The following is a 17,987-nucleotide window of genomic DNA, read 5'->3' on the forward strand; positions in this document are numbered from 1 at the left end:
CTTGTTGAAGGATTTCTGTAGAGTGCTCTTATATTCATGTTGAGTTCTGCTATTTTCAGCCACTTTTCTCGTGTAATATTGAAATGATTCAGTTGTGCAGAATGTACGCTGTAGCAGCTCACTCTACACAGAGTACAGCGACGGACACACAGCTCACCAATGTCGTTGGTCTTCCGAGGAACGAGCCGCCGCTCCAGGCGGACCATCTTGATGGCGTCCAGGCGGATCTCAAAGATGTTGTTGATGAGAGCCAGCAGAGGGGCGAGGGGGAACGCTGCCACAAAGATGGTGGTGAAACTGAACTGGACCACTAGAGGGGATGCACAGTGACTTAGTAACACGGAAACGTAATTATTTTAAGCACTTTCATTAAAGATACAGCGGTCAGGTTTGTGCAATAAGCTTTAAGAGTAAGTTCAACAAGTTATGAGAAATGTGTCTTGTTTTCCCACAACTGTACTATGCTGTGTTACATAACAGCGTTATGCAGGATGGAAAACAATATTTGACACTTTTTTTGCCAAAACAGCTGTACCTGAAGCTGAGCTCACCCCAACCATGTGTACTTCAAAGCCCTGGAGTTTCTCCCTTGGATTGATTTCACATACAAGGGAGACGAACATCCTGGGGATGAAAGGCTGGGACCCCCCCAACCCCCCCAACCCTTAAAGCCTCCAGTTTCACGAAGACATTCCATCATGAGAGAAGTTTCTGAATTACTCTTACTTGTGCCCGTGCACCATTGACCCTGACCCTAGTGCTGACATTTCTCAGTCGGGTACTATTGGGACTTTGTATCGGCATACTATCATACTATCATGATATCATACTCTCCACCATTGAATATTGCGTTGATTTGCAGGTGTGAGGTTCAGGGGGAGTCTGTGGACGTACCCATCTCCAAGAACTCATTGAACAGACTGAAGGCGTCCGTGTTGCCCAGGTGGTAATTATGCAGCCACTCCCGAAGTTTGCAGATGTCACACGGTTCAACACGTCCCCGATTGTTGCGGCAGGCCTTCCGGTAACATTGACCACACTTCCTCTGCAGCTTCTTCGTCGCGGTTCTTCTCACACAGTTCTTAAGCCAGCTGGAAAACACAACATTTTCACATGAATGCAAAGTCCGACACGACACTAACTCATCACTACCTGCTGCCTTACAGGAGACGTTGGATGAAAACACAGCACACTTACGGCACAGTGAACTCAAAGATGTTGTTGAGAGTCTGTTTGAGCAGCATGATAACAGCCATCTGGATGAAGAGGTCTGTCAAACAGCCACTGGGGTGGCACTAGAACACACAGAACACACCTACGGGTCAGTGCTGTGGTGCAGACGAGCAGCATGAAAGACTCAAAACTAAAACAGTGGATCTACTCACCTCCTCCATCCTCCATCCAGCGATACGCACATAGTCCCCTGGACGGCCGTTTATCCTGGACAACAAAACATGAGCGTCATCAGAAGTCTGCACTGAAACCCTCTGGACTGAAGGCTGTGACAGTACAGACGGTACTCAGTGAAGGACTTCCTCTAGTTGTACAATGGTACATGCTGGAGGAAAGAGATACTACTGGTAGATGGACTGTACTTGTAGACCACTTTTCTATTCTTCCAACCACTCAAAGCGCTTCAACACTGCATGTTACTCACCCAGTCACACCCTGATGACAGGAGCTACCATGCACGGTGCCTCCTGCCCATCAGGACTCCAACTAATCATTCACACACCGCAGGAACAGCTGCACACAGACATGGACTAGAGGAGCCGGGGATCGAACCGCCGATCCTCTGATCCACAGTTGCCCCTGACTACAAGCACCACACAACTAAATGGGTAGAGCTCCTTCAGGGTTCATTCTCTTTATGCTATTTTCTTGATTTTATTAATTAGTACCTTTTTCTCAATAATATTATCATTTGAAGCTTTGGCAATGTTGACATTCATGCAAAAAAACTGTTTTGAATTGACAGTTACAGACAGAGACACATGGACAGACAGACACAGAGACAGAGACACATGGACAGACAGACAGAGACACATGGATAGACAGAGACAGACAGACAGTTACAGACAGAGACACATGGACAGACAGAGACAGACAGACAGAGACACATGGACAGACAGACAGAGACACATGGATAGACAGAGACAGACAGACAGTTACAGACAGAGACACATGGCCAGACAGAGACAGACAGACAGAGACACATGGACAGTTATATACAGTTACAGACAGAGACACATGGACAGTTACATACACAGTTACAGACAGAGACACATGGACATACAGACAGAGACACAGTTATGGACAGAGACACATGGACAGACACAGTTACAGACAGATACACTGACAGACAGAGACACTGTTACAGACAGACAGAGACACTGTTACAGACAGACACTGACACAGACAGACAGAGACACATGGACAGACAGTTACAGACGGAGACACTGACACAGACTGACAGAGACACATGGACACAGTTACAGACGGAGACACAGTTATGGACAGACACACTGACACAGACAGTCACAGATGGAGTACCTGCCCAGGAAGAAGGCCACATAGAAGAGTGAGCAGAAGAGAGTGAAGAACTGGAAGGTGAACATCTTGACTGTGAAGTTCCTCTCTGTGGCTGCAGATGAGTTGGTCTTCTCTGAAAACACACATATGGCAATGCATTCATGTCCTGTGAGTTATGTGACAAAATGTCTTTGAATGTTTGATTTGGTCTCACAATATGAAGAATGTATTTAGATATTTTAACCAGAATTAACTGATTTTAAATCGATGAAGAAATGTATGCATTTCTAGATCTGTTCTTGCATTTGTTTACATTACAGTCATTCAGCAGACGCTTTTATCCAAAGCGTCTTACAATTCAGAGTCTATCACATTTCTACACCGTAGGCACAACTACGGGAGACATTTGGGGGTCAAGTGTCTTGCTCAAGGACACATCGACTTGTTTACCAGCAACAACACACTGAAGAAAGTTTCCTGCTTTGTTCTCACCTATGTGACACAGTTTGAGGGCCACCCATCTGTTTACCTGCAGGTGATGAGTGAGAGACCAACAGACAGGAGAGATTTGATCGTTATTACATGAGGCTGTGTGTTCACAAGCTTGTTCACAAATATCAGATGCAGAACAGTCTTCCTGGTTCCTCAGTGGTGAGATGATTGTTCTGTCAGTTTAAGACAGAGGAGGATGGACAGAAGGAGGAGGATGGACAGAAGGAGGAGGATCCCTCTATCAGGAGGGACAGAAGTGACATTTACTGCACTTGTGGTCAGAGCAAGGGCACCGACAGTAGGGGGTAGGAAGTGAGGAAGGGGCCACTGGCCCAAATTGCCATCTCTAGTTTTATTGTGTCCTTCCTCAGCTCCCTTCTGAGTTGACTTGTGTAAGTTGTCAAGAAACTTTGATCTAGAATCTGTTGTGCTCATGTACAAGGCAGGATGGTAAAAGTCAAACACGCTTTGAGTCTGATCTCTTAATAGCAGCATGCTCATCACATGCGCTTTATTTGACAGGAGGTTTTACTTTGGCCCCATTTACTTCAGTTCCAGCAGGGTTAGTATGTTGGAGTAACATACTTGATGATGAGGTCATAGGACATCCCGTTGCTGTGAGTGATGAGACAGCTAACACTAGCCACACCTCTTCCTTTATATAACAACGCTGAGTGTGCAGGACTGTACAATCAAGTGAGGATATCTTGAGGAGTTGGAGATTTCAAGAAGTTCTGACACCAACAATATCTCCCACTTGGTGAAAAGAACTTCAGACATGTTGACAAACTGTGGGCAGAATGCTGCAAATGCACCACTGGAGTAGTTTGTATCTGGTTTTACTTCGTAAGGAACTGCTGCAAATATTAAACAAGAAAAGAAGCTAATTCAGGCTGCTTATCTGCTCAAGGTTAGCACCAGGAACAGCTTGGAATAATGTGTTCATGTGGTGTTTCTTCCATATACAGACGTGTGAATGCAGCATGAGGACCAGGATACAGGTATACGTACGCGGGTCATGATCTGAATGGTGAGATAGTGCAGCACAGCTCCAAGCATGATCGCCACAGTGTTGGCATGATCCCTGATGAAATCCCAGCTGCCTTCAGACATCAAGGGGGCGGCCACCACTCGAAACACCACCAGGGCTTGAGCGAGACCAATGATCAGCATCAGCTAGAACACAAACAAACACACCTTGTTCTTCCTAATGCACCGTCGTAGCAATCGGTTTACAATCAATGCAATCATGTGACCAAATCAGCAGGCAATAATTAGGATTGTTTGACTGACAATAATATGAAGTTACAGCTGTTCCACGAAAATGTAACTGATCTTTTGGTTGTGAAACACTTTCATTTGGGCAGGTGAACATTTCAGTAGTGAGTGATCTGTGCAGGAGATACATTTACTGACTGCGTTTACCCTGAATCATGCCCATCAGGCCACGCTGTATTCCACACCCACTAAACTCTTCAGGTATCTTACTACAGATAGTGTGTGTGTGTGTGTGTGTGCGCGTGTCTTACCATGAGAGTTACCAGAATGAGGACCAGGGTGCTGCGCAGGTAGGAGTGTCTGAATTCTTTGGCTTGACAGTTTGGATCATTGACTATTTCCAAAATCAGTTCCTCCTGTAACACACGTTGAAGGGATATTACAAGGACTTTGTCCTGGAATCATACTTTAAAAAGGAGCTGGAACAGGAAAAAAAGTTGTATAGCACATTTCAACAACAAGGTAATTCAAAGTGCTTCACATACAACCATTAAAAGCATCAAAACACAAGGCAAAAGAAAAGGAGATTTAAAAACAATTAAGAACATTCATTGAACAGTCATTAAAACACTCTGTATCTGCATATTAAGTGGATAGCGTGTACACTGTTTCTCTGCACTAAAACTAGATAGTGTGTGTACTGTTTTATTGCATATTAATTCAATATTGTGTATACTATAACAACTACTATAATAACAACTTATAATATATGTATACAAGTCTGAAACAGTTTCAGATGTTTGGAATCATCTGCATGTTATAATATTGTAAGGATGCAACACAACACTACAGAGGATCTAGGCGAGATGTGTCAGAAGTACCTCCTCCTCACACCAGTCATAGACCTTCCACTCAGACACATGTTTGGCTCTGTGTCTCTTCCACAGCTCCAGGAACAGCGTGGCTGAAAGACACAGATACAACCAGTTAAAGAGGGACTCCACATCACAACAGGTCCCATTGGATTAGACATCAGAGTAGATCACATGAGATTAGTCATCACCATACATCAGATCAGGTCAATGCAGGCACTCACCCCAGATTGCCATGCACATAGCAAAAGCCACAGTGCCCTCATTGTCAAACAGGTGGCTGACCTGTGTGGATACAAACAAATCAAGACGGAATATCATAAATATGACAAACGGGTAATAACAGCATATATATATATATAGAGAGATATATATATATATATATAGAGATATATAGAGAGAGAGAGATATAGAGAGCGAGAGCGAGAGATAGAGATAGAGATAGATAGAGAGATATACATATACATATATATATATATATTAGGGGTGTAACGGTTCACAAAATCCACGGTTGGGTTGGGTACGATACAGTGGAGCCACGATTCGGTACGTTTCGGTACAGTAGAAAACTATAAATGCAGAGAAATGTACTTTATTTTAAAATATATTTATTCATTACAACTAACATCATGAAGTTATTCTTTTCAAAGTCTGAGAAAATATTATATTCTTATGGATTGGGCTGAAAGTATTTGCATAAAACCTGTGTTGCAAACATTTATGACAGTTTTACCAGGCGAGAAGAGAGCGAAAGATTAAGTCGTGTTATTTCAGAATGCAGTATTTGGGGGTTTGACTCAAACTGGGGAATATTATAAAATAATATAAATATACTAAAGAATATTTTGGACCTAATATTTAGATAAGCAGTGGTTTGACTGCTCTTTTTATTTAATCCGTTTCTCACAAACCAGTAACCCTTTACATACTAAAACAGGTGTAGTGTCTTAATGTCGCACAAACCAATAATGTGATCATTATCATCGTTACACCTAGTAGTGATAGGTGTAAATATTTTGAGTGTAAATATCTAAGAGTGCGTGACCGCCGCAGGACGACATGGAACAGAGCTGTGATAAGAGCTAAGATAACCCCGCTGGGAGCGTAGGCTATTCCATCAGCCATCCTGCTGCTGGCTCACGTCCAGTCAGCCACAGGACAACGACATGGATGAACTAAGACTCAGACTAACCCAGCAACAGGACGTCAGAGACGGTCCTGCACACATCTTTACACGGTAAAAGGTCATGTATCAGCCGTCACATGACAAAACAACCAGGTGTTTTTTTAATGTAGCTGGTAAGCCCGGCCCCCAGCCCCCGGCCCCCAGCCCCCGGCCCCCGGATGAGTTCACCTTAGCGTAGGTGCAGGTGTCTGACAGATGCCACACTGGACAACTCTTATCACAGCGAGGACACATGATGATGCTGGACTGACACACTTCATTACTGAGGACACACAGAGAGACAAAGGTTGACGGGTCGCTTAACATAAAGGTCAATCATCAAAAACAATCTCATCATCCAGTAGTCCAATTAACAAAGTCCCCACTCAGCATAAAGACTTGCTGTCAAGTCAAGAGACATATGAACTCAAGTCGTACAGAACAGATTGACTCTTATGTTGCTCATCAGACTCATTGAGGAGAATCTGTGGCTTTTACCAATTTTCAGAATTTCCTCTGAGCTATGAGTACAATTCACAAGTGGTGAATGAATTTACAATTTAAACACGATACAGAAATAAACAACAAAAAATACATAGAACTAAGATAAACTTAATAGTCTGTTCATCATCATGACTTCCATCATGATTTACTGTTTTTATGATTTTATTATTATTTATTCCTTAAAATGTTACTGTACTGTAAAACGATGTCTTGTGTGGTACAATGATATCTCATGGACATCATCATCACTCCACAAAGTCAGTTTCAAATTCTAAACGGCATCAAAAAGACTTTTGATCACAATGATGAGAATGATGATGTTCTGTAACATTGCTCCTCAGGATATCACTTCCACAGCGTCTGACTCACATGAGAGGGTTGGTGTTAAAGAAGGCGAGTCCATAGAGGAACACTACAACACCCAGAGCAGCAGCTGGAACCAGCAGCTTGGTGTACCAGCCCAGCCACAGGTAGTACAAAGCCACCTTCTCTCCAAAGTAAGACCTGCAGGGAGGAAGCACACAGGCAGACATGATGCAACACACAAACACATCAACTGTCCAGCCACGTCCAGCTGCTAGGAGACTCCGGGGTAGAACCAGAACACGCTGTGGAGATTGGACATCTATAACCTGTACATCTCGTCTGGTTGGGGAACGCCTCGGGGTCCACCAGGTGCAGCTGGACAATGCTGCTGGGGAGAAGGGACTCTGGACTACCTTACCATGATGTATGGAATGGATCAGCGTATTATTCTCAGTTTGAAAACCTCTGGTTAAAGAAGTTTTACATTCTGCGTTCCTTAATCCAATATGTTAACATCCTTAACAGTGACAGACAGTTACAGACTGAGAGACAGTTACACACAGAGGGTCAGACAGGAGGACAGAGACACACACACGGTTACTGACTTGACTTCCTTGAGTGGTTGGCCTGTAAACAGACCCGACCATCGAGCCCAATCTTTCCTCAGCTTTTTCTGAATCTTTCTCTGAGAATGATGGGAAAGATAAACATGCAGACGTCAGGTGTTCATCCTACATGCTGAGACACTGTTTCACATCAACATTACAACATGTGGGCAAACATTGAGATCAGTGTGTCTCAATGTTTCATGTTTCCACTTCCATGATCCATGTGTGTGATCTGGGTGCAGCGGTGAGTGAGTGACTCTAACCCTCCTATTCAGGTTAAAGCTGTCTTCTGTCATAAACATGCTCATGTTCATCTGACTGTCTGAAGGCTCCACGTACTCCTCCACACTAGACAGTTGCACTAAATAAAGAAGTGAGGACACGGCTATTGGTTTGATGCTTGTGCCTACTGTTACACAGCTGCTCTGATGTCCCCTTCATAAAAGTGCCATAAATGATATATTAAAATGAATTACCACTTTCACTGAATAACCAACCACCAAATGTTCATTCATTTTCTGAATTGTAGCAATTAAATGCCAGTTTGTTTACGTGAACAGAAAGACGGGGTGAGCGGTCAAGATGCCAGCTCTGCTCCCCAACACACACATCAGAACTAGACTCACAATCACACAACACACATCAAAACTAGGCTCACAATCACACAACAGAACTAGACTCACAATCACACAACTAGGCTCACAACACACATCAGAACTAGACTCACAATCACACAACTAGGCTCACAACACACATCAGAACTAGGCTCACAATCACACACCAGAACTAGGCTCACAATCACACAACACACATCAGAACTAGGCTCACAATCACACATCAGAACTAGGCTCACAATCACACAACTAGGCTCACAATCACACAACTAGGCTCACAATCACACAACAGAACTAGGCTCACAATCACACAACACACATCACAACTAGGCTCACAATCACACAACACACATCAGAACTAGGCTCACAATCACACAACTAGGCTCACAACACACATCAGAACTAGGCTCACAATCACACAACACACATCACAACAAGGCTCACAATCACACATCAGAACTAGACTCACAATCACACAACTAGGCTCACAACACACAACACACATCAGAACTACTCACAATCACACAACACACATCAGAACTAGACTTACAATCACACAACAGAACTAGACTCAACATCACACAACATAACTAGACTCACAATCACACAACACAACTAGACTCACAATCACACAACACACATCAGAACTAGGCTCACAATCACACAACAGAACTACTCACAATCACACAACACACATCAGAACTAGACTTACAATCACACAACAGAACTAGACTCAACATCACACAACAGAACTAGACTCACAATCACACAACACAACTAGACTCACAATCACACAACACACATCAGAACTAGACTCACAATCACACAACTAGGCTCACAATCACACATCAGAACGAGACTCACAATCACACAACACACATCAGAACTAGGCTCACAATCACACATCAGAACTAGGCTCACAATCACACAACACACATCAGAACTAGGCTCACAATGACACAACACACATCAGAACTAGACTCACAATCACACATCAGAACTAGACTCACAATCACACAACAGAACTAGACTCACAATCACACAACAGAACTAGACTCACAATCACACAACAGAACTAGACTCACAATCACACATCACACATCAGAACTACGCTCACAATCACACAACAGAACTAGGCTCACAATCACACACCAGAACTAGACTCACAATCACACAACAGAACTAGACTCACAATCACACAACAGAACTAGACTCACATTCACACAACAGAACTAGACTTACAACACACAACAGAACTAGACTCACAACACACAACGGAACTAGGCTCACAATGACACATCAGAACTAGACTCACAATCACACAACACACATCAGAACTAGGCTCACACAACACACATCAGAACTAGACTCACAATCACACATCAGAACTAGACTCACAATCACACATCAGAACTAGACTCACAATCACACATCAGAACTAGACTCACAATCACACATCAGAACTAGACTCATAATCACACAACAGAACTAGACTCACAATCACACAACAGAACTAGACTCACAACACACAACAGAACTAGACTCACAACACACATCAGAACTAGACTCACAATCACACAACACACATCAGAACGAGACTCACAATCACACAACTAGGCTCACAACACACATCAGAACTAGGCTCACAATCACACATCAGAACTAGGCTCACAATCACACAACACACATCAGAACTAGGCTCACAATCACACAACACACATCAGAACTAGGCTCACACAACACACATCAGAACTACTCACAACCCACATCAGAACTAGACTCACAATCACACATCAGAAATAGACTCACAATCACACATCAGAACTAGACTCACAATCACACAACAGAACTAGACTCACAATCACACAACATAACTAGACTCACAACACACAACATAACTAGGCTCACAACACACAACAGAAGTAGGCTCACAATCACACATCAGAACTAGACTCACAACACACAACAGAACTAGACTCACAACACACATCAGAACTAGACTCACAATCACACAACAGAACTAGGCTCACAACACAACTAGACTCACAATCACACAACAGAACTAGGCTCACAACACACAACAGAACTAGACTCACAATCACACATCAGAACTAGACTCATAATCACACAACAGAACTAGACTCACAATCACACAACAGAACTAGACTCACAACACACAACAGAACTAGACTCACAACACACATCAGAACTAGACTCACAATCACACAACACACATCAGAACGAGACTCACAATCACACAACTAGGCTCACAACACACATCAGAACTAGGCTCACAATCACACATCAGAACTAGGCTCACAATCAGACAACACACATCAGAACTAGGCTCACAATCACACAACACACATCAGAACTAGGCTCACACAACACACATCAGAACTACTCACAACCCACATCAGAACTAGACTCACAATCACACATCAGAAATAGACTGACAATCACACATCAGAACTAGACTCACAATCACACAACAGAACTAGACTCACAATCACACAACATAACTAGACTCACAACACACAACATAACTAGGCTCACAACACACAACAGAAGTAGGCTCACAATCACACATCAGAACTAGACTCACAACACACAACAGAACTAGACTCACAACACACATCAGAACTAGACTCACAATCACACAACAGAACTAGGCTCAACTAGACACACAACTAGACTCACAATCACACAACACACAACAGAACTAGGCTCACAACACACAACAGAACTAGACTCACAATCACACAACACACATCAGAACGAGACTCACAATCACACAACACACATCAGAACTAGGCTCACAATCACACATCAGAACTAGGCTCACAATCACACATCAGAACTAGGCTCACAATCACACATCAAAACTAGACTCACATTCACACCAGAACTAGACTCACAATCACACAACAGAACTAGACTCACAACACACATCAGAACTAGACTCACAATCACACATCAGAACTAGGCTCACAATCACACATCAGAACTAGTCTCACAACACACATCAGAACTAGACTCACAATCACACATCAGAACTAGACTCACAATCACACAACATAACAAGGCTCACAATCACACAACACACATCAGAACTAGACTCACAATCACACAACTAGGCTCACAATCACACATCACAACTAGGCTCACAATCACACATCAGAACGAGACTCACAATCACACAACAGAACTAGACTCACAATCACACATCAGAACTAGACTCACAATCACACAACACACATCAGAACTAGGCTCACAATCACACATCAAAACTAGGCTCACAATCATACATCAAAACTAGGTTCACAATCACACAACACAACTAGGCTCACAATCACACATCAGAACTAGGCTCACAATCACACATCAGAACTAGGCTCACAACCACACATCAGAACTAGGCTCACAATCACACAACACAACTAGACTCACAATCACACATTAGAACGAGACTCACAATCACACAACACACATCAGAACGAGACTCACAATCACACAACTAGGCTCACAATCACACAACACACATCAGAACTCGGCTCACAATCACACATCAGAACTAGGCTCACAATCACACACATCAGAACTAGGCTCACAATCACACAACAGCTCACAATCACACATCAGAACTAGGCTTACAATCACACAACAGAACTAGACTCACAATCACACATCAGAACTAGACTCACAATCACACATCAGAACTAGGCTCACAATCACACATCAGAACTAGGCTCACAATCGCACATCAGAACTAGGCTCACAATCACACAACACACATCAGAACTAGGCTCACAATAACACATCAGAACTAGGCTCACAATCACACAACACACAGCAGAACGAGGCTCACAATCACACAACACACATCAGAACTAGGCTCACAATCACACATCAGAACTAGGCTCACAATCACACATCAGAACTAGGCTCACAATCACACAACACACATCAGAACTAGGCTCACAATCACACAACACACATCAGAACTAGGCTCACAATCACACAACACACATCAGAACTAGGCTCACACAACACACATCAGAACTACTCACAACCCACATCAGAACTAGACTCACAATCACACATCAGAAATAGGCTCACAATAAGACAACACACATCAGAACTAGGCTCACAATCACACAACACACATCAGAACTAGGCTCACACAACACACATCAGAACTACTCACAACCCACATCAGAACTAGACTCACAATCACACATCAGAAATAGACTGACAATCACACATCAGAACTAGACTCACAATCACACAACAGAACTAGACTCACAATCACACAACATAACTAGACTCACAACACACAACATAACTAGGCTAACAACACACAACAGAAGTAGGCTCACAATCACACATCAGAACTAGACTCACAACACACAACAGAACTAGACTCACAACACACATCAGAACTAGACTCACAATCACACAACAGAACTAGGCTCACAACACAACTAGACTCACAATCACACAACACACAACAGAACTAGGCTCACAACACACAACAGAACTAGACTCACAATCACACAACACACATCAGAACGAGACTCACAATCACACAACACACATCAGAACTAGGCTCACAATCACACATCAGAACTAGGCTCACAATCACACATCAGAACTAGGCTCACAATCACACATCAAAACTAGACTCACATTCACACCAGAACTACACTCACAATCACACAACAGAACTAGACTCACAACACACATCAGAACTAGACTCACAATCACACATCAGAACTAGGCTCACAATCACACATCAGAACTAGTCTCACAACACACATCAGAACTAGACTCACAATCACACATCAGAACTAGACTCACAATCACACAACATAACAAGGCTCACAATCACACAACACACATCAGAACTAGACTCACAATCACACAACTAGGCTCACAATCACACATCACAACTAGGCTCACAATCACACATCAGAACGAGACTCACAATCACACAACAGAACTAGACTCACAATCACACATCAGAACTAGACTCACAATCACACAACACACATCAGAACTAGGCTCACAATCACACATCAAAACTAGGCTCACAATCATACATCAAAACTAGGTTCACAATCACACAACACAACTAGGCTCACAATCACACATCAGAACTAGGCTCACAATCACACATCAGAACTAGGCTCACAATCACACATCAGAACTAGGCTCACAATCACACAACACAACTAGACTCACAATCACACATTAGAACGAGACTCACAATCACACAACACACATCAGAACGAGACTCACAATCACACAACTAGGCTCACAATCACACAACACACATCAGAACTCGGCTCACAATCACACATCAGAACTAGGCTCACAATCACACACATCAGAACTAGGCTCACAATCACACAACAGCTCACAATCACACATCAGAACTAGGCTTACAATCACACAACAGAACTAGACTCACAATCACACATCAGAACTAGACTCACAATCACACATCAGAACTAGGCTCACAATCACACATCAGAACTAGGCTCACAATCGCACATCAGAACTAGGCTCACAATCACACAACACACATCAGAACTAGGCTCACAATAACACATCAGAACTAGGCTCACAATCACACAACACACAGCAGAACGAGGCTCACAATCACACAACACACATCAGAACTAGGCTCACAATCACACATCAGAACTAGGCTCACAATCACACATCAGAACTAGGCTCACAATCACACAACACACATCAGAACTAGGCTCACAATCACACAACACACATCAGAACTAGGCTCACAATCACACAACACACATCAGAACTAGGCTCACACAACACACATCAGAACTACTCACAACCCACATCAGAACTAGACTCACAATCACACATCAGAAATAGACTCACAATCACACATCAGAACTAGACTCACAATCACACAACACAACTAGACTCACAATCACACAACACACAACAGAACTAGGCTCACAACACACAACAGAACTAGACTCACAATCACACAACACACATCAGAACGAGACTCACAATCACACAACACACATCAGAACTAGGCTCACAATCACACATCAGAACTAGGCTCACAATCACACATCAGAACTAGGCTCACAATCACACATCAAAACTAGACTCACATTCACACCAGAACTAGACTCACAATCACACAACAGAACTAGACTCACAACACACATCAGAACTAGACTCACAATCACACATCAGAACTAGGCTCACAATCACACATCAGAACTAGTCTCACAACACACATCAGAACTAGACTCACAATCACACATCAGAACTAGACTCACAATCACACAACATAACAAGGCTCACAATCACACAACACACATCAGAACTAGACTCACAATCACACAACTAGGCTCACAATCACACATCACAACTAGGCTCACAATCACACATCAGAACGAGACTCACAATCACACAACAGAACTAGGCTCACAATAACACATCAGAACTAGGCTCACAATCACACAACACACAGCAGAACGAGGCTCACAATCACACAACACACATCAGAACTAGGCTCACAATCACACATCAGAACTAGGCTCACAATCACACATCAGAACTAGGCTCACAATCACACAACACACATCAGAACTAGGCTCACAATCACACAACACACATCAGAACTAGGCTCACAATCACACAACACACATCAGAACTAGGCTCACACAACACACATCAGAACTACTCACAACCCACATCAGAACTAGACTCACAATCACACATCAGAAATAGACTCACAATCACACATCAGAACTAGACTCACAATCACACAACAGAACTAGACTCACAATCACACAACATAACTAGACTCACAACACACAACATAACTAGGCTCACAACACACAACAGAAGTAGGCTCACAATCACACATCAGAACTAGACTCACAACACACAACAGAACTAGACTCACAACACACATCAGAACTAGACTCACAATCACACAACAGAACTAGGCTCACAACACAACTAGACTCACAATCACACAACACACAACAGAACTAGGCTCACAACACACAACAGAACTAGACTCACAATCACACAACACACATCAGAACGAGACTCACAATCACACAACACACATCAGAACTAGGCTCACAATCACACATCAGAACTAGGCTCACAATCACACATCAGAACTAGGCTCACAATCACACATCAAAACTAGACTCACATTCACACCAGAACTAGACTCACAATCACACAACAGAACTAGACTCACAACACACATCAGAACTAGACTCACAATCACACATCAGAACTAGGCTCACAATCACACATCAGAACTAGTCTCACAACACACATCAGAACTAGACTCACAATCACACATCAGAACTAGACTCACAATCACACAACATAACAAGGCTCACAATCACACAACACACATCAGAACTAGACTCACAATCACACAACTAGGCTCACAATCACACATCACAACTAGGCTCACAATCACACATCAGAACGAGACTCACAATCACACAACAGAACTAGACTCACAATCACACATCAGAACTAGACTCACAATCACACAACACACATCAGAACTAGGCTCACAATCACACATCAAAACTAGGCTCACAATCATACATCAAAACTAGGTTCACAATCACACAACACAACTAGGCTCACAATCACACATCAGAACTAGGCTCACAATCACACATCAGAACTAGGCTCACAATCACACATCAGAACTAGGCTCACAATCACACAACACAACTAGACTCACAATCACACATTAGAACGAGACTCACAATCACACAACACACATCAGAACGAGACTCACAATCACACAACTAGGCTCACAATCACACAACACACATCAGAACTCGGCTCACAATCACACATCAGAACTAGGCTCACAATCACACACATCAGAACTAGGCTCACCATCACACAACAGCTCACAATCACACATCAGAACTAGGCTTACAATCACACAACAGAACTAGACTCACAATCACACATCAGAACTAGACTCACAATCACACATCAGAACTAGGCTCACAATCACACATCAGAACTAGGCTCACAATCGCACATCAGAACTAGGCTCACAATCACACAACACACATCAGAACTAGGCTCACAATAACACATCAGAACTAGGCTCACAATCACACAACACACAGCAGCACGAGGCTCACAATCACACAACACACATCAGAACTAGGCTCACAATCACACATCAGAACTAGGCTCACAATCACACATCAGAACTAGGCTCACAATCACACAACACACATCAGAACTAGGCTCACAATCACACAACACACATCAGAACTAGGCTCACAATCACACAATACACATCAGAACTAGACTCACAATCACACATCAGAACTAGGCTCACAATCACACATCAGAACTCGGCTCACAATCACACATCAGAACTTGACTCACAATCACACATCAGAACTAGGCTCACAATCACACAACACACATCAGAACTAGGCTCACAATCACACAACACACATCAGAACTAGACTCACAATCACACATCAGAACTAGGCTCACAATCACACATCAGAACTCGGCTCACAATCACACATCAGAACTTGACTCACAATCACACATCAGAACTAGACTCACAATCACACATCAGAACTAGACTCACAATCACACATCAGAACTAGACTCACAATCACACAACATAACGAGGCTCACAATCACACAACACACATCAGAACTAGACTCACAATCACACAACTAGGCTCACAATCACACATCACAACTAGGCTCACAATCACACATCAGAACTAGGCTCACAATCACACAACACACATCAGAACTAGACTCATAATCACACAACTCGGCTCACAATCACAACTAGGCTCACAATCACACATCAGAACGAGACTCACAATCACACAACAGAACTAGACTCACAACACACATCAGAACTAGACTCACAATCACACATCAGAACTAGACTCACAATCACACATCAGAACTAGACTCACAATCACACAACATAACGAGGCTCACAATCACACAACACACATCAGAACGAGACTCACAATCACACAACTAGGCTCACAATCACACATCACAACTAGGCTCACAATCACACATCAGAACTAGGCTCACAATCACACAACACACATCAGAACTAGACTCACAATCACACAACTCGGCTCACAATCACAACTAGACTCACAATCACACATCACAACTAGGCTCACAATCACACATCAGAACTAGGCTCACAATCACACAACACACATCAGAACTAGACTCACAATCACACATCAGAACAAGGCTCACAATCACACATCAGAACTAGGCTCACAATCACAAATCAGAACTAGGCTCACAATCACACATCAGAACTAGGCTCACAATCACACAACTAGGCTCACAATCACACAACTAGGCTCACAATCACACAACACAACTAGACTCACAATCACACATTAGAACGAGACTCACAATCACACAACACACATCAGAACGAGACTCACAATCACACAACTAGGCTCACAATCACACAACACACATCAGAACTAGGCTCACAATCACACATCAGAACTAGGCTCACAATCACACACATCAGAACTAGGCTCACAATCACACAACAGCTCACAATCACACATCAGAATTAGGCTTACAATCACACAACAGAACTAGA

At 42.9% G+C, this 17,987-nt stretch overlaps 1 protein-coding gene across 1 annotated transcript in view; it reads right to left on the reverse strand.

Moving 5' to 3' along the window:
- Positions 1 to 17,987, reverse strand: part of LOC306787296 (anoctamin-9-like) — a 51,082-nt gene that overhangs the window by 6,835 nt on the left and 26,260 nt on the right. The window contains exons 7-19 of the mRNA XM_079282412.1: positions 7,695 to 7,774; positions 7,153 to 7,287; positions 6,469 to 6,562; positions 5,339 to 5,399; positions 5,124 to 5,206; positions 4,554 to 4,658; positions 4,036 to 4,200; positions 3,025 to 3,061; positions 2,554 to 2,665; positions 1,386 to 1,440; positions 1,198 to 1,295; positions 895 to 1,091; positions 158 to 310 (exon numbers count right to left, since the gene is read on the reverse strand). Coding sequence (XP_079138538.1) covers positions 158 to 310; positions 895 to 1,091; positions 1,198 to 1,295; positions 1,386 to 1,440; positions 2,554 to 2,665; positions 3,025 to 3,061; positions 4,036 to 4,200; positions 4,554 to 4,658; positions 5,124 to 5,206; positions 5,339 to 5,399; positions 6,469 to 6,562; positions 7,153 to 7,287; positions 7,695 to 7,774 — 1,375 coding nt within the window. The remainder of the gene's footprint in view (positions 1 to 157; positions 311 to 894; positions 1,092 to 1,197; positions 1,296 to 1,385; positions 1,441 to 2,553; positions 2,666 to 3,024; positions 3,062 to 4,035; positions 4,201 to 4,553; positions 4,659 to 5,123; positions 5,207 to 5,338; positions 5,400 to 6,468; positions 6,563 to 7,152; positions 7,288 to 7,694; positions 7,775 to 17,987) is intronic.

The sequence above is a fragment of the Melanostigma gelatinosum genome, assembly GCF_949748355.1.
Source record: "Melanostigma gelatinosum genome assembly, chromosome: 2".
Classification (NCBI taxonomy): domain Eukaryota; kingdom Metazoa; phylum Chordata; class Actinopteri; order Perciformes; family Zoarcidae; genus Melanostigma; species Melanostigma gelatinosum.